This window comes from Argiope bruennichi, chromosome 7 (genome assembly GCF_947563725.1).
Source record: "Argiope bruennichi chromosome 7, qqArgBrue1.1, whole genome shotgun sequence".
Lineage (NCBI taxonomy): Eukaryota > Metazoa > Arthropoda > Arachnida > Araneae > Araneidae > Argiope > Argiope bruennichi.
Window position 1 is genome coordinate 22,010,394 of NC_079157.1, and position 20,508 is coordinate 22,030,901.

Below are 20,508 nucleotides of genomic sequence, written 5' to 3' on the forward strand. Positions count from 1 at the left end.
ACAACCACGCCCAAACCGGGGCTCGAACCCGGGACGCCCATATCAGAACCCCTAGATCAGGACGCCGGCGTAAATTTCGATCAGTAAAATAAATTAATCACTAAGCTAACTCGAAATATTTGGAATTTTTATTACGAAGCATGCTTGAAATTGGCGAGAATGGTCCTCATTCAAGCTGTATTCATACGAGGCCAAGTATTTCGCGCAACGGAATGCCACGCCTACCTCAGTAACATCACATGACCTCAAGGGGACAATAGCAAATAGTTGTCTCATCGAAGCAACTAACTGCATTTGTTCCATTTCGATCACGTGATCTTCCTGAAGTAAGCATGACTTTCTATTGCTCACAATAGTTGGCCTCTTGGGAACACTGCTTTAGCTAGTGTATAAAATGATCGCATTTCCAAGAGCGATTATTGGTTGCCAAAATGAGTTGTTTATGTCCACTAAAATTACAACGCAGTAGATTATTTAGAAGTAATAGACCTCGAATTGGGCAGGAATCAATTGATGACGACAGCGTAAGTATTTTTATCGAAACGTTTCATCATTTAAAAATGAGATTACTTCGAATCAAAATAATAATTTGGATGTTTGGTATGTATGATTATTTTAACTTGTATGTAAACACGTTTGTAAATGTAAATGATTTGGCATTCATATTTATTACAGTTGATATGCATATGATAACATTCAAATTTATATATTTTATTATGATGCAATCATTTTTAATTGCTTTAGTTTTTAAATGTATAATGCATTCTGAAGTAATAACTAAATAGTACATTGAACATGTTTTGTCTTCTTTTTTCTATACTTAAAAACTTGCATTGGATAATATAGCAGAAATTAGAATTGAAATCGCATGCATTCTGAAGTAATAATTATATTGTGCATTGAATATATTTTGCTTTTTTTATATATATTTTAAAATTCGCAATAGATGATATAGCATAAATTATAATTTAAACCATTTCATAACGTCTGTAGTCAATAGATTTCGTAACTCATCAAAACGTGTACTGTCATTGAATGTAAATAAATTGTTAAACAATTAGCATCTAGACAAAATGTAAGTGTAATGGAGACTAAATATTAATTTTCCAAGAAAAATTTTTTCTTAATACTATGTTGCTTAATTGCAAATGCACAGAATAATTGTAAAGACTTTTGCTGATTATAAAAAAGTGTTGTAGTTAAAAAAAATATTATAATTTGGTATATGGTTGTTCCAATATATTATAAACGTATTCATAAAGTTTCTAATAAAATTACTTGCGTGAGCAAATGTCAATATAAGTATTCTTTAAAACTCGAAGAATATGAAGGAGGTATTCCAACTATCACCAAGCATTGTCCAACATTTCGGCTGTAGCACTAGACTCAGAATTTGTTATAATTGTCAATATCTTCAACTACCCAAAATGCTCTATTATTTATGTAACTAGAAAAGAATAGTTAAGATACTAGTAAGTTACATAAAGAATAGTTAAGTTACAAAAATAAAATAAAAAAACTAGTAGAGTAATATTGGATAAGCGTGGACGTCTTTGGCCCTATTTTCACCATGCCTTCGTTGACGCTATTTTGATAACAATCAAATATAAAATCTGTATTTCTAAATTAATTGCACCATCTATCATACTAAAAACAATTTAACATAACTATGGCATAATAAAAAAAAATTACTGTATTATATTCAATTGTTTATTTTTTTTTTTTTTTGGTAATTAAGGAAAAACATTGAGAGCACTTTGTATTCTTAGTACCATTGCGAGAAACATTAATTTTTTTTTTATAGAATGGAGACAGGGACATTTATAGTAGAATTTGACATAAGCCTTTTAAACATAACGGAAAAAATGGTGGAGCATCTCTTGTTAAAATGCGGATCTTCCAATTCATTCCTATTTATAGCATCGTCTATATTGATTTTTAAGCACAGCCATCTTATCTATCTTAATTTTTGAAAAAATTTAAGGAAAATATAACATTATATTTTTTAAATCGGAGCGCTCTAACAGAATGATTTCATATTGAGAGCCTCAATCATTTCATCACTATATAAATTAGTGAACAGATGATTAAAAATTATTTTAAGTATCATAACTTTTTAGCACTCATTTTTCAACTTTTTTAAATTTAGTTAAAATGAAAAGAAAAACTAAAAAAAAAAAAAATACTGCTATATAGATGATTGCAATAGAAATATAAATTAAAATATCCAATTCAAATATTGCTCTAAAGTATCGGAATAATGAAAATCCATACATGTTCTGCTAAATAAATTTGAAAAAGACTTAATATGTGTATCTGAATACTTAAAAAGTATTATTGGACTAAGTGCTGTAATTATCATTAATCGAAGCTTAATTATTTAAAAGGTGGAATTTACTAATTTTTAAAATAAGCTTGCAAGATATTATAAACAAAATATTATAACAAAAAGGACTGCATTAAAAAATGCATCTATTAAATCATAGGCTTAAAGTGATTAGCTTATCGAATTTTAAACCAATATCCAATAATTCATGATGCATTATCGGATAATGGATTAAAAATTTTTCCGTTAATTCATATTTGTCGTTCAAATAGTCGCATGATTGAATCATTTTGACAAAATACTCAACCACTCAAAGAAATAAATGCTTTGGTTATTGATTTTACATTTTATATAAAGATTAAGTTTACTTGTAATAATTGCCATGATTAAAAATTGATAATTATTTTTTTTCCAGGCCGATTATTTTGAATTCATAGATTAAAATCGTTTATCTTCTATTTTCTTGAAAAGTTACTTAACTCCGAGAATTACAAACAACATATTAAAACACCATAGCTTTATTTTCAGACTCTACAATAAAGATATCTCGATACTTTTTCTGAAATAAAAAACTAATTTCTTTAATAAAAGGCACTGATGAAATAATTCTAAACAAACCATAATATCTGCGTGTTAGTGAATATTTATAATCTTCCTTTAAAGCGTTTTCATGCCCTTTCATTTAAAAATAAAAAATATATAATGCTTAGAAACATGAGTGTAAAATTCGAATTCACCGAACTTTAGTTATTCGAATATTCTACAAGAAGAAACATATGCGGTAACGAATTTTCCTGGTGAAAACGGGAACAATCTGACTTGGTTATCCTGGAACAGTGATACTTCAGATACGGAAAATGTAAATGTTATTCTCATCGTTATTAAGTAATTCGTTAAAAATAAATATCATTATTTTTCGAATAAATCATTGTAATCATTTATAAAATTTTCTTTTGTTTGTACGGATCATGTCTGGTTCTAATTAATCTAGATATATAGGAAATTTACCATATCCAGCACTAATAATATCGCGATTGTTGCATTGTCTTTTTAAGGTAAATGACAATTCAATACTAGAGTTTTGGCGAAAATATGAATTTTTTTATCAATATTTTTAATTTTTGGAGAATTCAAAACCGTTTGGAACTTGTTTAATCTTTTTTTATTTTTATCTTTGCATCTTATACGTTTTAATGATATTTTACAACTACCACTGCTATTTTCTCAAATTCTAAAGTTCTGTAAAATCTACCAAAGAAGATTCATAAATTATAAACTAATGCATTCTTGTTTGTTTAGAATAATAGTTTCTCTATTCTGCAATTCTTGAATATTAGAATAAGCAATTTTTTCATTAAAACAAATATGGTTATTTTGGTGTTAAATAATGAAAATAAACTCTAAAATAATTTATCAATTGAAAAACAATATTCAAAGATAAGATTAAACTAACTTTTTTCTTAGCTCAGAAATTAGATAATATAAATTATAATAATATTTATGTTTATTCTTGCTTTGTAACCTTTTTTAGACTTCAGCCCTGTTTACGTGGTTTAGTTCTGTGGTAAAGAAGCGACTGTCTTTAATTTTTTAAATGCCTTCTTAGTCAAAAAAAAGCACCATTTTTTAAAAAAAAGTTATTTAATTAAATTTTAAATTACCCTTTCCGCTTCTAATTTAATCGTTTTTATATTTCGTAGGAGTTTTTATTTTCTTCTTCAAAATTTCAAAAATATACTTATTTTATAAGAATTTTTTAAAATTTATTTCGAACTCAGTCACATTTGTACAGTGTATTTAGTGGACACTAAATTCTGTCTTGTAACCAATGAGTGCTAAATGATTTGGATGAAACTTATATTTATGCAACTATTTATCAAGTTAAATATAAGTAGATTTTTAACTTTTTTTTATTTCTATATATAAAATGTAGTTTTATATGAATTTTTCTTTTCAGACAGATAACATTTGTCTTGTGAGAGTTTCGACAATAGTGGGTTTCCTTTTCCTTGTAAGCGGCCTAATCATGGTGGTATCTTCATACATTAAAAATAGCAGTTATGATATGGAAATTGCTCTGGCCTTCATTGTCGGCACCTGCCTTGTTTTCTCAATTGTTAGTATATCTGTCTTTAGGTGTCATTTTGATTTAAATATTTATATACGTATAATCTCGATTATGTGAAACTCCTTTAAGCAGTGGTATCTTTCAACCAAAGTCAAATTAATTTTCATTTTTACTTTCTCGTATATACAGTATAAAGTGTGGTTCGCAGCAGAGTAACAAGACTACAAGAGAAAAGTAATTACTCGTGTCCCGTAGCTTTCACCACAAAAGAAAGTATTGTAATCGTTAGAATATTCGAACTCGAGATTTTGACGAATCTCCGCGTTTTAAACCTTACTAAGTACGAAAAACACATGATTGGAAAATATTTGTCTGTCTGTGAAAAAAATAATTTAAAACTGCTTTGACCTGGATGGTTGAAATTTGATATACGGTCTTTATATCAAATTTGTAGGTTTCTATCAATTTTCGAGCAAAATCTATTAAAAGAAAATCTGTCAAACTGTTTGAACATAAACTAACTCGATAATTACGAAATAACGAGTTATATATCTAAACCAACGATGTCTTGATCATTTTTCAATCGGTACTTTCAGAAGTATGTAAATATGATAAATCAAATACTCTGACTTAAATATATCAAATCTGATATGGGATTTCGTAACTACAACTATATTATGTCAAATTTCGGTTTCAGTTATATGAGAAGATTGCGTATAAACACAAACCGCATTCCAAAGATTACTCGCCAAAAAATTCGCCAAGGATCACACGATAGATTCTGTAAAAGGCTAATTCAAGCCAAAAGGTTAATAATTCGTTCCTATTTAACGCTGTCTTGCAAGACGTTCTCTTGCCATACTCAAGGTTCGTTGTTTTTTTTTGTTTTTTTGGATGGATAAAAACTTTAATAAAGATTATAAGAAAATGTTTTGGGGAAACATTGATTTGTAATTGCTTTCATTTTCAACCTGGCTATTCTAATTTAACAATGTTTATCTGCTTGTATATTATCTTCAAATTCCAGCATTATGTGAGAAGCTGCATACATAACGAGAAATTCGTTTAAATCGTTAGATAGTTAAGTATTGGATCGTGATTTTTATTAAGACTTTTAATTAAATATGATTAAAACTTATTGAGGAAATTATTTTCATTGTCTTTGGAGCATATTATTTCACAGAAACCATTTTTAAATATTGTGAAATTTTATAAATAAGACCTTCAATGGTTTTTCTTGCATCTATTACTTTACTTTTAATAAATTTTTAGAAATGTTTTAAAGCCTTTTTTACATTCTTTCTAATACTGTAACTATGCGATTTATACTCATGGCTTTGGGACAATTCTAAAAACATTTTTTGACATCATTGCTGCTATGTGATTAAAAGGAGATTTTAGAAATAAATATTTGACATGTTTATTTTTACGGTCACAACGAAAAATTGCTAAGGAATGAAAATCGCCAACATGGCGATTGCCATCTCGGCGGCGTAATCGGAAATTCGCTATTTAAATCCATTACCTTGAGGTTCTTTACGTAACCTGAAAAACGTAAACACGGGGCTGTAAAAATATACAAGTAACCAAGTTACAAACAAAATATTATGCTATGACGTTTTTGATCAGAGGTTCGAGTCACCTTTCAATGGCTTGCAGGGTTTTTTGATTATTCAGAAAAGACGCAAATCCTTTGCTATTGTCCTTGTTGTTTCACTTTTCCTGCTTAATTTTGTTTTCCTCCCACAGGTCTTAGGCTATATTTTCCGTTTTTGGTGGAAAATGAGAACTCGAAGGAAAGAAGCTCCTGATGAAGAATTCGACACGGTTGGTGATTATTTTAGGGACATCTTTTGCCTTCCACCAAATTTTCGAGGAGAGCGGACGGAGCCAGAAGGCAGCTCTGAAGAAGTTGCCCCAGATATAGTGACTTCCTGTTGAAGATAGTTTTTAATACTTTTAAGCTTTGTTTTATCTGACTGATAAATTATTCAGACTTGCAATGTTTTTTAAACTGAGAATAAAGAAATTTTAATGATTCTTAAATGCAATGCATTCCTTTTTCATTCAAAGATACATTTCTTAGAAATTCGAGCTTTTAGACCGAAGAAGCGTGATAGTGTTTCAAGTTTACTTTTAAATATTGCTCTAATTATGAACATTGATAATGTGCACACAAACTGCATTAAATATCGTCAAAACTCTTATTTTTATTTTTTCCTCCCACAGGTCTTAAGGAAGAGACTTGTGGGAAGAAAAAATAAAAATAAGCAGGAAAATAAAGTCTGTCAATCTCAATAACAGGCAACGGTACTTTATCCTACAAGAAATAATGAAGGACAAGCGGCAAAACATAGTAGAAACACTTGTAGAATCAACAGTACATGCGCAAACAGCAAATCGTAAAAAGATAAATCTCCAAACTGAGAATTCCATCCACTACTTTCCGCCTTAAATCTCTCTCGGTTTTATCGTATCTATGAAACGGTAATGAATATTCTAGAAGAAACGCTAGATCTCGAGTCTTAATGGAGATCTCAATCTTCCTGTCATTCGGAAACTTCCTTTCATTGTTCCAAGTTACAAAACTCTTCACCAATTTGGTGCCTTGACCGCTAGTTATTGATGCCCTATCCATACCACAGCTATTAGGATAACTGTACAGGTCTCTTCCTTGCTATGAGAGTAACCTCTCCGAGAAGCAACATCACAGATTCTTAACAGAAGTTGCTCTTAAACTATCCATGCATGCAGGAGAGGAGTTTGAAAGTTCTATTAATATTTTCGCAGGAAACATTTATTCTATTCAGACAAGTTGGCTCAGTATGGCCAGATATGGCTTTTGTGCCATAAAACGCCACAAAACCAAAAATCTATTCAGACAAGCGTAAGAGTACTTGGAAAATTTTAAGGGGTGTTACTTTTATTGTATTCGTTCTGGGTGGCCCCATCTGAAGTTTGGCATTCATTCAGAAGAATCAGACTAAAGATATAACTAAAACATGTAAAGAACTAGATATTAAACATATTCACTAAATGTGAACTAAAATGTAAACTTATGATATATTCGGAAAATCAAAGGGGTCAGAAGATTATCTGTTGGATTGTATTTTTATATGGAGGCAAATGGAATGACTTAAATAAATGAAATTCGGTACGAAGCTCTTGTGAATACAGTTTCGACTTTATCTTAAGTTCCGAATTGAATCAGTCGAAAATACATTTTCAATTTTCTAGTTTCTGTTTATTAGTATCTGATACGCATTTTAATGTTCAATAACACCCAAAAAATCACCAGTGACCGCATGCTACATTTGGGGAAAATGTATAAATTCAAAGAAAGATCGATGTCTCTTAACTACTGTTTTTCAATATCATGCAATTAAATATATGTTAAAACATGAATGCATTTTTTATTATATAATAAAGCACACAATTCGCATATGTGGGAATCTGAAAATAAAAATACGAGCAACCATCGCATTCTCAATCTGATCTTAGGTCTATATTTTTATGTGGAGAAAAGGGGGTGATGGGGATATCATCTTTATTAAAGAGCATGCGAAAAAGTTTTGGAGACATCCCTTCCACTAGTTTCATCGTATCCATCAACAAGTTAAATAATTTATTCATTTGCACAGGATGGTATTTTGCTATGTGCCTATACTGTTCGTTTCAGTATCGTAAGATTACCAGATTTCGATGATTGTACTTCGCTAAGGGGTGAAATGCGAAAGGAGGTGCGGAGCGCATTTTGAGAATTCTTCGACCTTAATTTCTGTTTCATTAGATATTTTTTCATTCAGTGTTTTTCCCACATGTATGTGATCATCGTATTGTTCCTCTGTGCTGTTTTAACTTAAAATTGCGTATTGAATGCTTTATGGTTATTCAAGTGACAAACTTTCAGGAGTGGCCGAAGAATAGTTTATATGATATCATTAAATGTGATCGAGATTATCTATTGATGTTAATCCCAAAATGTTATTTAAAAAATTCAATAACAAATGAAAAAAGGTTTTAATCTAAAAAATTATTATTTTGTAAAAAAAAAGTGAATTAGCAAATTTTAAAAACATAAATTGCCCATTTTTTTCATCATAATTTAATGTTATTGCCCATTAAAGTAAATAAAAATTTATCTAAAAATTTTTGTTGATAATCAATATATTTAGCGGAAATATTACTGGTTATCCGCAGTTTTTACGCCTCGCAAGTTTGCGGACAATCAGAGTTCACTTTATTGTTATATGTAAACATCTCCTCCTTTTATCTTTCCTCTTATTACTATTTTTGATTAAATAAACACATTCTGACACATACGAAAAAGCTCTGAGGATTTTCGAATCCGAAAACGAACAGTAAATATGCTTTGTGAAGAAGCGAATTATTGTAAAATATTGTGCTCTATAGTAACATCCTTTGGGTAACCCTCAACTGGAGAAGTGCGGTCTACGAGACCGCATTTCATTTACACTCAAATTAAATTTTCTAATGAATGTATTAGTATGAAAAACTGCCAATATATTTTGCAGATATTTTTCTTGATATAAAGATATGTTTTAGAAACTTTTCAAAATATATTATCATTGAAAAACGTAAATGCGTTGGAAGAAACATTTTCTTCTCAAATTACATGTTACAATAAATAATATTCTTCAAAAATCATATTACTTTTTACTTTTTAAATCATATTTATTTTTACAGTATATGAAGGTATATAGAAGACAATATAATGTAAAATTCAACAATTATATGAAAAATTTAAAAAAATGACAATGAGTAAAATTGGCCCTTTTTTTTATCGGCTTGTGTGACTTTCATAGCACGGTTTTCTAGGGCATTTTAAACATTCAAACAGGTTAAGAACTAGTATAAAAATCAACCTATAAATTCTGTATATATTTATCTCTTGGTATGTTAATATATTTTATAATTTTATCAAAATACATTATCACTAGAAAAATTGATTATGTTTGAACATACATATCAGAATCAGTTGAATGCGAACTTTCATCGAAAATCTCTTCTGTAAAATTATCCGTATCACTAAAACCACTTTCTGCTTCATTTAAAAGTGTCTAGAACACTGCTTCATAATAGGATCAGTAAATTGGATGATATTTCGGGGCCCAAGTTTTAGCGCCATCTGCTAAGCCTTGTTTATCACTGGGGCACTAGCAGGGAGGTGCGGTCTTAGAGACCGCGCTTAAAGAAATAACTGAATTATTTTAAAAGACATCAGATGAAATTGGTTGAAGAAGTGAACGTGTATTGAAGATCACAAAACAAGAAGCTACGGGGTCAATCCATTCAATTGAGCTAAAAATAGAATAGGGGTTACTTAAATACATCGATAGCGGTTTCACAGACCGCACGTCCCCAGTTAAGGGTTAAATTGTATTAAATCGTTGAGCTAACATTATCATACTGTACCAGACATTTGTTCCGATTTCAAAATACATGAAGAATGGTAGAAAATAACCGAGACCAAATGACTAAAATTAATGACTAAACGACGAAAATGATATTTCAACAAGCATTACCGGCAAACATGATTTTGACTAATGACGTTATTATTAGCATTTATAAAACACTTATATGGGACGAATATTCAGTGAAATAGAGGTCATAATTCTCATGCATGATTAAATAAATATAATGATAATTCAATATGCCCTTCTCTGTAAATATGATTTTAATCCAAGATATTAGTATTAGCATTGAAAAAATTTAAATATGAAACGAATATTCAGTTTAATAGGACTGTAATTCTAGAGTATTATGAAATATCCAACACCTAAACCGAATCTATACCTAAACAAGCCTCCCCCATATTAGCTGGCGCAAGCGCATTTTAATTAAAATGATCATCAATTTTAACACGCATATGACTCAAATAACCCTAAACATTCGAAATCTGGTTCTCAATGGGTATTAAGGATCAAAATGAAGATGAATTTAATTTACTTCGATCAACACTCCGTTTTGAAATGATATATTCGAATAGACATTGCAATTTGAAACCAAGGTTTGATGATGAAGATGTCACTTGAGCTGACAATTCCTTCCCTCAAGCTTTATTTCCCACTCTAGTAGAAGGATGATTGACCCTCCAGAACTTTAAACCTCATCAAATTGGTATATATAGTAAATATTTCAGCGAATTGCATCTCGAATATTTGAATCTACGGTCTTCAAGCCAATATTGTTTCGGGGCAATCATTGCTTTAATAAATTGGCGAGTTTCATAATGGGCATGAAATATCAAAGTAAATATGAGTTTAATTTATTTCGATTAATACTCCATTTTAAAGGGTATTTTGGAACTAAACAAGCAGATTGAAACTATGGTAGGATGATGAAGATGTCATATGAGCTAACAATTCCTTCGGTCAACCTTTACTTCCCATACTAGTAGAAAGATTTTTGATCTTTTATATCAAATTTAAATCGCATCATGTTCGTATATACAGCAAATATTACATCGAATTGTATCTCGAATATTTGAACCTTCTGTCCTTAAGACAAAATTGCTCCGTGGTAATCACAGCTTTCATAAAATGAAGAGGTTCGTAAGTGAATTCGTAATGGGTGTGAAAGATCAAAATAGGAAAGAGAATAGAATACTTTCGATTAACGTTCAGTTTTGAAGAATTATTTTAAAACAGCAATTTTAAACCATGATTAGTTAATGAAAATGACACGTTAAAACTGACTATTCCTTTCTTCAGATTACCTCTTTATATACTTAAAAGGACGTTTGCTCCTTGATATAATATTTAACCTTCATTAAGCCCGTATATATGGCAGATCTTTCCTCGAATAAGATCTCGAATCCTTGACTTCCGGTCTTCAAGCTGATATTATCTCAAGGAAATGGCTGTCCTAATTAAAGAATGAGATTCATATTTGAATAAATATTTCCTCGGATTACCTCTCTACACTCATAAAAGGATATTTGATCCTTAATATAAGATTTAATCTTCATGAAGCCCGTATACACGATGGATCTTTTGTCGAAGGGGCTTTTGAATCATGGACTTTCCAGTCTTGAAACTGGTATTATCTATGGAAATGGCTGATGATGATGTCGTGTCCGCGTTACCACGGAAAGGGATTGAAGCAGCTTCTGAGGGCAAAGACCCCTAAGCACCCTAGGAAGTCTGACTTCTAGCTCATATGAAGATGAAACGCACACACATTCGCTTGCACAACCTCGTTTTACAGGGGGGCACATTCACACCCCTCACAGATAGAACACAGAACAACCATGCCAGAACTGGGACTCGAACCCAGGACGCCCACATCACGAGGAAGACGCGCTACCCCTATGCCAGGACGCCGGCATGGAAATGGCTGTCCTAATATAATGATGAGATTCGGGCCTGAATAATTCTTTCCTCAGATTTACTCTCTACTCACAAAGATGACATTTGATTCTCAATATAAGATTTAACCTTCATGAAGCCCGTATACACGGCGGATCTTTCGTCAAATGGGCTCTCGAATCATGGACCTTCCAGTCTTCAAGCCGATATTATCCATGGAAATGGCTGCCCTAATATAATGATGAGATTCAGGCCTGAATAAATCTTTCCTCAGATTTACTCGCTACACCTTAAGATGACATTTGATTCTCAATATAAGATTTAACTTTCATGAAGCCCATATACACGGCGGATCTTTCGTCAAATGGGCTCCCGAATCATGGACCTTCCAGTCTTCAAACCGATATTATCCATGGAAATGGCTGCCCTAATATAATGATGAGATTCAGGCCTGAATAAATCTTTCCTCAGATTTACTCGCTACACCTTATGATGACATTTGATTCTCAATATAAGATTTAACTTTCATCAAGCCCATATACACGGCGAATCTTTCGTCGAATGGGCTATCGCATCGTTGATTTTCGGGTCTTCAAGCCCATATTATCGTATGAAAATTGCTGTACTATTAAAATAATGAGATTTATACTTCAATAAATCCTACTACTTGCAAAAAAAGTCATTTGACAAAAATATCAGTTTTAATATAAAACACTCTCATGTACCGAAAACGATGGCCAGAACGATATTATCAGTATTCTCTTTCTGATACGATGGACGGCCTTGTGGTCTCCTTTATTGAAACATGAAAAATATTAATTATGCAAGCCATTTTGTTCTTATTTATTTAAACATGAAAAATACTAAAGATTCAAGTAATTGTGAAGTCATTAATTGAAACATGGATTCAAGAGTTTTTCCTACCGATATCAAGTTATTTTGGTCTCAGTTGTTTGAACATAAATAGAAATTAGAGATTCAAGATATCTACTCAGAAGCTATTGTTGTCTCATTTATTTAAATATGAAATTAATAATGTAGATTCAAGAGTTTGGTCTAATACCTCCGAAACATTGTGAGGACCTTTATCTAAACATGCATAAAAAGACAGTAATTCAAAAATTCAATCTACTAATACTTAGAAGCTATGCTATCTGATATATTTAAAGATGAAAAATATTAAAGAATAAATAAATTTTTCTTCTACCACCAAATCAATGAGATCTTTCTCTCAAACATGGTTAGACAATAGATATTCAAATAAGACTTTTACTAATGGCAACATATCAAGAATTTTCCCTCAATAAAAGTCTCACCGGATTAACGAAAATTGCATTTGTTAATTCCTTGGCATTCTTAATTCTTTTATTTTAAGTTTTTATTTCATATCGGACAGGAATATGAATAGAGCTGCAGAATTCATGAACAGTTTGGTCGTACCTCGCTCGCTCAGAGGGGCTATTAGAAACTATATTATACATCGACGATCGGGTTATCAAGAAATCGGAGCAGAACCCGTAAGTACTACTTCATCAATAGTTTTATATTTTTGTTATTTGAAACACTGATGGTTGAGCGTTAATTTAGTTTCCATAGGTTCTATTCAAAATTCTCGACTTTCTCGTAAACAAAGTGTGAAAGTCGAGCACGAGACCTTAACAAAACTGCCATGTTTTCAGACTCCTCGCTTCCTAAAGTAATACATTTTTGGTATTTTGTCTACCTATGAACACTAACCCAAAACCGCTTTGAACGAGATGTTTGAAATTTGATATAGAACTACTACCATATTTGTATATTTTATATCGAATTTTAAAGGAAATCCATTCACAGGAAATATGTCTATATGGATAGGTAAAAAACGCGAAGGGACAGATGAAACTTGTTACCCTCTAAAATGTGGATACTAATCAAATTTTGTACCAAATCTGGCAGATGGTTAAGTCTATATGTTTATACTCGCTCCATGTAAACACAATAATAGGGAAGATATGGCCATAAGGCTATTAAATTATGCGCATTATCCTGCGACAACTGTACTTTCATACCGAATTTTGGTGTTAATCGGCCACCAAAAAGCATTCAAAAACATCTTCGCTGAGAGATTCTGCAAAAATGCTATATTCACGTCAACGATCGGTATTTAGCAATTACTCTTCTCCAATGCCATGAGAAGTAATCACGGCCTTGCCCGAGGTCCACAATTTTAAGGGGAGGAAAATGGATGAGGCCTTTACGACATAATATGCAAGAAAACTTTGGAATGAACATTCCTGCTTTGTTTTTCGTATTCTCGTGTAAGAAAATCTTATTGTTATCTGAAAGTATTAGCGACCAGATTTCCTTGTATCTTTATATTAATGTTTATCCAGTGTGGGTAAGTTGTATTCTGGTAACAGTATACATACTATCTTAACGACTGGACTAAACAACTGAATAGATCTTGGTGCCTAAATTATCACTCAATACCAATGTTTTAGTCAAATCTCTCAATATATTGCGTAAGCTCATATTTACGTGAAGAAATTAACTCCAAAATATAGAGCTATATAAATGAAACTTAATGATGGGATCCTATCCTTAGGACGAGACTTATTTTTAAACTTACTAACCAGTCGGTTAATGGAAGGATCCATGATACTTCTCGGTTCCTTTCATTATTTGTTGACTGCAACTAACAGCCTAAAAGCAAGGGGAAATGCTTCTAGTTGTAGTCCAGTGTTTTCTGCATTGAGCTCTTAAGCTTCATCAATCTACTTGTTTCCAGGTAGGTTATGTTATTCGAAATATTGCACACGTGGTACTCCTTTTATTTATAAGTATTTTGTGCTGTGCATAAGCAACTTGGCGTAAATAAACTCCAATATTTAGACGTAGCAGCAAGAAGCAACATGGCGTCTTTGATTTATGCATACTGAATGTCTTCTAAACAATGTTCTTCTCCGGTGGGTTAAATACTCGGTCTTAATTTTTAAAAATGGATTTCAGTTTCAATGAACTGGAAGCTTTATACTTTAATTTTACCCTTATGCGAACTCGTCTTTGACAACTCGTTATCTTCAAACACTCATCGCTTTCCATTAAAAAATATACTCCAAAACTGCGGTTTTCAAATGTATCGAGATGGTGAAATCGAATATTTGACAACTCCAGTATTTCTTTATTGTCTAATAACGATAGATTTCGTGACCTTGAAAATCAATCGCGTGTTAGCATTTTGATTTATTAAACTTAATCTTTTTTTTTCTGAATACGCGTGTCAATGAAATTTTGTATTCTGAAAAACGGCGTTACGAAAAATACTACTAACGGTTTTGATACAAATACACTAATTTCAGTCGCCAAACTCGTTGCATTTTTAAGTTGTATATGTATACGAAGAAGCATTCAAAATTTTATTCCTCTCGGTGAAAACCCATACATAAATATTCAACCGGTTCAAGAGGTGTAGTCCTCTTGTACTCTAATTGTTCTCTCTACGAACAGCAAAAAACGAGCGAATCGTATAAAACGCATTCAGTCTAGTTTAATTTAACTTGTAGTTTCCGAAATTCATCAGTTTTATATAACAGCATGCGAAAGTTGTACTGCAAATATGCAGGTTGTATAGAATTCAAATACTTGTCATCATATGATGTGGGAAAAACATGAAGTGAACTGGTGGTCCAATAGTGCTTTGCATAATTTTAAATACGATCTGTATAACTGCTTAAGAAAAAAAAATTGAAGTTTGCAAAATAGAAGCGACTTAAAGGAAGCATTCAAAATTTGTGAATATAAAATTGTTTTTTCACCCCCGTTGTATTTAATTTCCACGATGAAGTAGTATTCCATATGCCATCTATATCATACTGAAATTGAGTTAAATTGCATATCTCCACTTCTTAATCAAGACAGAATCTTGTATCAATCTAATAATAAAACCTCTTTATTTCAGGATGCTAGTATTTGGATAAAACTCGTCATTTATCTGGGAACTGCAGTTGTCATTGCATTGTCAATAGTCTCCTTCTGCAACGGTTATGTGGTCATCCCTGCTATAACGATGTCGGTGGTAAGTATATGCCAGATTTTGCAAGGAATAATTGCTTCGATAAAGCATTAATCGCTTTAAAAAAAACTAGGCTTAAACAAACTTTAAAACAATGTGACGTATTGTATTCAAATATGTCGCTTATAGCCTTGTTAAGTACAACTAAATGATACAGATGACCATTTGAAAACGTTGTATTAATAAAATTCCTCGAAGATACATGACCTAACCTGAGATTTCCCGTTGATCTTTGGCATAATTTATTTTCTTGGTTTTTACTTTCTTGTACGTCTAGTATAAAGTACAGTGGTCGTCAAACATTCGAACTCCAGATTTTTACCAATTTCCTCGTTTTAAATCTTTTCCCCGAGTTCGAAAAATGCTTTTTTGGAAAAATGTCAGTTTATCTGTGACAAAGATAAATCAAAACTGTTTTGAGCTAGACGATTTAAATTTATTACACTGCATTTACATCAAACTTGCACACTTCTATCAAATTCTGAGCAAAATCGGTTCTTATGTCTGTCTTCCCGGCTGTTGGAATATAAGTTAACACAACTCCGAAACCAAGAGAGCTAGATCGATAAAATTCAGCACTCGCATTTAGTGTTGACACTTACGAAATTTTGAGCCAATCCAAAACAGAGTACTGTCTATCGGTTATTATTTTCAGAAACATCTAAACGCGATAATTCAAAACGCATTGACTTAAATGTATAGAATTAACCATGGGATTTTGTAATTACAAGTGCACTTTAGTATTTTCGTTTCGATCAATATTAACGAGTCCAAAATATAAATTCGACTTTTGTATATTGCTATTAACCCATACTAGTGCTTAATCGCCAAATAACTCGCCATAGATTCTATGAAAGGGCTAAATTTCGCATTAAAGTGGAATATTTCGTAACTATCGTACGAAAGCGCCATGAAAGGCGTTGTCTGCTACAACACAATTATTAGGAGTATGCCAACCCAACTATTCCCGTTGGATTTGCATTATATACTATCGGCATGTGAAACGCGATTTATTGGCTTGATTTCCTAGTTATTCCGAGCCCTTCAGTAACTTTAAGATAAAATCTTAGCAATGAAAAAAGACCATAGTTTATCGTGTGTACTCTGCCATAGAGAATTTCATGTAAAATAACTAAGGCTTATGATTTAAATCGTCTGAGGTACCTTATCAAATCATAGGCCATGTAGCAGGCGTAAGCGGAATGTTTAGTCCATTGGGAGATAATTTGAAGTTTACATCTAAATGCCCTCTTGAAGCGTATAATTCCGGAAATGTAAAGTTACTTTGAATTGTTCATTGTAAAAGCAGAAGCTTCTCCTTGATGGTCATTGATGCCAAGCCTTTCATGTGAAATCTTCATAGCAACACTGTTTTTAAAGCGCAAATTATCTGGCTTCTCACAAATGGTAACAAAAAGCTCTTGTTAAACCTTCATGTGAAATTGAATCTTATCAGCTGATCACCAATAATTCAGTAGGGTTCAAGGATATTAAATAAGGGATCAAGTGCAATTCTACGAGTACAGTAATAAAATTTCTTAATCCGAAAATGTTATTTCTGTCGGTATCCGTTGGTTGTGATACTTATTTCTATACTTGAGTAATGCTCTTGTTAAGAATCTTCATGACTACAGTGTTCATGCTCTTACCCTGTTAATCTATCCGTTACCTCTTCACTTTCTCGTATGTGCTATAGAGAAATTATAGCAGTCGTCAAGAAATTGGGTTTCAGATTTTGATGAATCCTTTAGATCTCCATTATCTAAAACACAATTCTTGAAAATATTCGTCCGTCTGTCTGTGGCAAAGATAACTCGGACGATTTGAGCTAGATCGAAATTCGGTATGATCTATTTACAATTTCCAGATTTCCATCAAATTTTGAGTAAAATCTGTTCAGTGGAAGTCCTTCTATATAATAAGTTGACACAATAATTATCAAAACGAATTGTGCTAGATAAGATTCGGCATGCAGATTTAACGTCTTTAGTGTTGATCCTTATCAAATTATCTACCATACCCGACTACGGGCTGACTATCAGTCTACTTTCAGGAATATGTTAACTCGATAATTCAAAAGCGCAGTAACTTAAAGAAATCAAATTTGGTATGAAAATTGCGACTATGAATGAGAATTGCGACTATAAATGCAGTTTTGCGTCAAATTTGTTTTAATTGGCTGAGAAAAACGTGTGTAAAATAGAAATTCATTTTTGGATACTATTGATCTGTGTAACTTCTGTAGGCGTTTCAAGGACGCTCGTTTTCCCTACTCCTCACTCTTTCTCCTTCTCCGTTGCCATGGTTTCGACAAAGCTTGTTTTCTTCCAAACCAGTACGCTTCGAGAATACCTTACCTTCGGAATATCTTAACAGCTGCGTAAAGAAATGACACTGTTATCTGCCTCAGCGTTGCGAGGCAGGCAACCAGTAATAACGAGGTAGAAAATGAGACCTTGAACCGTTTATAGAAAATATAGACCATATTAGCATGCCAGTGATTTATCGCCATTAAACTCGATAATGATCATGCGATATATTCGGTAAAAATGCTTAATTCACTCAAGGTAATGTTTTGTAACTATTGTTTACCAATGCCATGCAAGGCATTCTTTGGCACGACAAATTTATTGGAGAGTATGCGAGAAAGTTCCATGGACTGAGTGTTTTCCAGAACACGATTTACAGCAGCAACCTTGGTTCGAAGATTAATTCATTTAGAACATGTCAATCTTTCCGCTTTCTGTAAGGTATCGGATACTTTGACTTCCTTGCGAGTTACAGTGGACTGTTTTGGCAAACGCGCCTGTTCTTTTAAGGTAGATTCCTATAGCAAGGCTATCTATGCGATGGTTCTCATAAGCAGAATTCGAGAATTTCTTCGCCGATCATGGCAGATGGAACCCAAAACCACCCTTCATTCAAAAGTGTATGCATGTGCGTAAAACGCTTTGACCATGTTATCTTGTAACTAGGATAATTAGAATAACTTTGTTCGTATTTTAACTGGCTTGTAATAAGTTGTATGTGGCTCATCTAGCTCAAAGAGGTCGAGATGATGGAGCGGTTTGTGATTATTTTCTATCTTTCTTAATATTAAAGATAGAAAAATCCAATTATCTAAATTAGCGCTTTATTAAGACCAACTTTTGCATTTAAGGTTCTTCGATAACTGCCATATCTTGGAACTTAAGAGTTGTAAACACATTACTGTTTCTAACATCAAATTTATGGTGCCTGATAGTAACTTGGATATAAACGAATCTATTTTTGCCTACCAACTTGGAGAGAGAAATTTTTTTAGGTAGTTTCACATCAACCCAGTGCCGTGCATTAGGTACAGCATACTCTTGAAAAATATCGCTTACTCTGGTATAGGCTCTGATTTAGGTTCTGTTTAAATATTTACCTCATCAGTTCATTTATCAATTGTTTCATATTGCAATTCCAGATGGAAAAAGTAGAAAACGATTTTAATGTTACTTCATTTCGTATAGTCTTCAAAATTGTTATTTAACCCTCTGCACTCGACTGTCTTCTATCGTTTACCATGCACTTCAGACGGTACATCATTTTGACATCTTACTTATTCTTAATTGTTTAAAATGCATACAGAATGTTACTTGTATATTCCTTTACACAGGCAAACTGAAAAAACGGATCCATGCATTAAGTGAATAATTATGCATCGAATCCCTTTTTCAAGTGAAGAGGGTTAATTTATGCGAATTTAACTTCGTTTTTAAACTTTGCATCTCTTCTCCTAACAGGTAGTGGCTTGTGCAGCATTGTTTTGGTTCCGCAACAGCGCAATATGGGCAACACTAATCGAATGCTCAAGAAGAACCTTCTGCTTTCCTTGTAATTATTTTGCGAGACCACCTCCTCCAGATGTGGAAGTCAGATACGAAAGACGATTGCAGAAGACGCTGTCCGAAAGGTCCACTGGAGATCGAGCTGATGCAGAGGTACAGACCGAACTTCACATCTCATCGGACGCATCCTCCGTATATGAAGATTGTGTCACATTCGATACAAATTCCACAAAAATGTCAAACAGCTTGCAAAGTTAATTTGTTTATCTTGAACTTTTACATTTTACATTGTTTAGGACGATTTTAAGTAAATTGATGCGACTATTGTAGTAGTTTTAATAAAACATTTTATACAAGAGAATTGTTGCAGTAAGTTTTTAAGTTCTCTCCAGGACTGTTTTGTATTGATGTCGCCTCTTCCACAAGATGAAAGCTATGTTGTACTGTATAGTAGCTGGTACAAATTTGGAATAATGAATTATGTTAGCACTTCACCGTCTCTATACAAATTAATCAGTCCTCGATGCAGTTTTGTTCCAACTCCCTCTTCTTGGAGAATATCCATTATCTTCTTGGAGAATATCCATTATCTTCTTGGAGAATATCCATTATCTTCTTGGAGAATATCCATTATCTTCTTGGAGAATATCCATTATCTTCTTGGAGAATATCCATTATCTTCTTGGAGAATATCCATTATCTTCTTGGAGAAGATCCATTATCTTCTTGGAGAATATCCATTATCTTCTTGGAGAAGATCCATTATCTTCTTGGAGAATATCCATTATCTTCTTGGAGAATATCCATTATCTTCTTGGAGAATATCCATTATCTTCTTGGAGAATATCCATTATCTTCTTGGAGAAGATCCATTATCTTCTTGGAGAAGATCCATTATCTTCTTGGAGAAGATCCAT

The 20,508-nt window shown here is 32.4% G+C and overlaps 2 protein-coding genes across 3 annotated transcripts; both read left to right on the top strand.

Moving 5' to 3' along the window:
• Window positions 1–369: 369 nt before the first annotated feature.
• LOC129976518 (uncharacterized) lies at window positions 370–6,421 on the top strand. 2 transcript variants are annotated; one of them, XM_056090124.1, is made up of 3 exons: window positions 370–524; window positions 4,284–4,442; window positions 6,144–6,421. In XM_056090124.1, the coding sequence occupies exons 1-3, from the start codon at window positions 432–434 to the stop codon at window positions 6,333–6,335; spliced, it is 444 nt and encodes a 147-aa protein (XP_055946099.1). In that variant the 5' UTR covers window positions 370–431; the 3' UTR covers window positions 6,336–6,421. The 2 variants fall into 2 exon arrangements, with proteins under 2 accessions (XP_055946099.1, XP_055946100.1); XM_056090125.1 differs by lacking the exon at window positions 370–524 and adding an exon at window positions 771–880.
• A 6,627-nt stretch (window positions 6,422–13,048) lies between these two features.
• Window positions 13,049–19,942, top strand: LOC129976369 (uncharacterized). The gene is made up of 3 exons (XM_056089904.1): window positions 13,049–13,242; window positions 15,663–15,779; window positions 19,547–19,942. Exons 1-3 carry the CDS (start codon window positions 13,126–13,128, stop codon window positions 19,847–19,849), a joined length of 537 nt encoding a protein of 178 aa, XP_055945879.1. The 5' UTR covers window positions 13,049–13,125; the 3' UTR covers window positions 19,850–19,942.
• The last annotated feature ends 566 nt before the right edge of the window (window positions 19,943–20,508 follow it).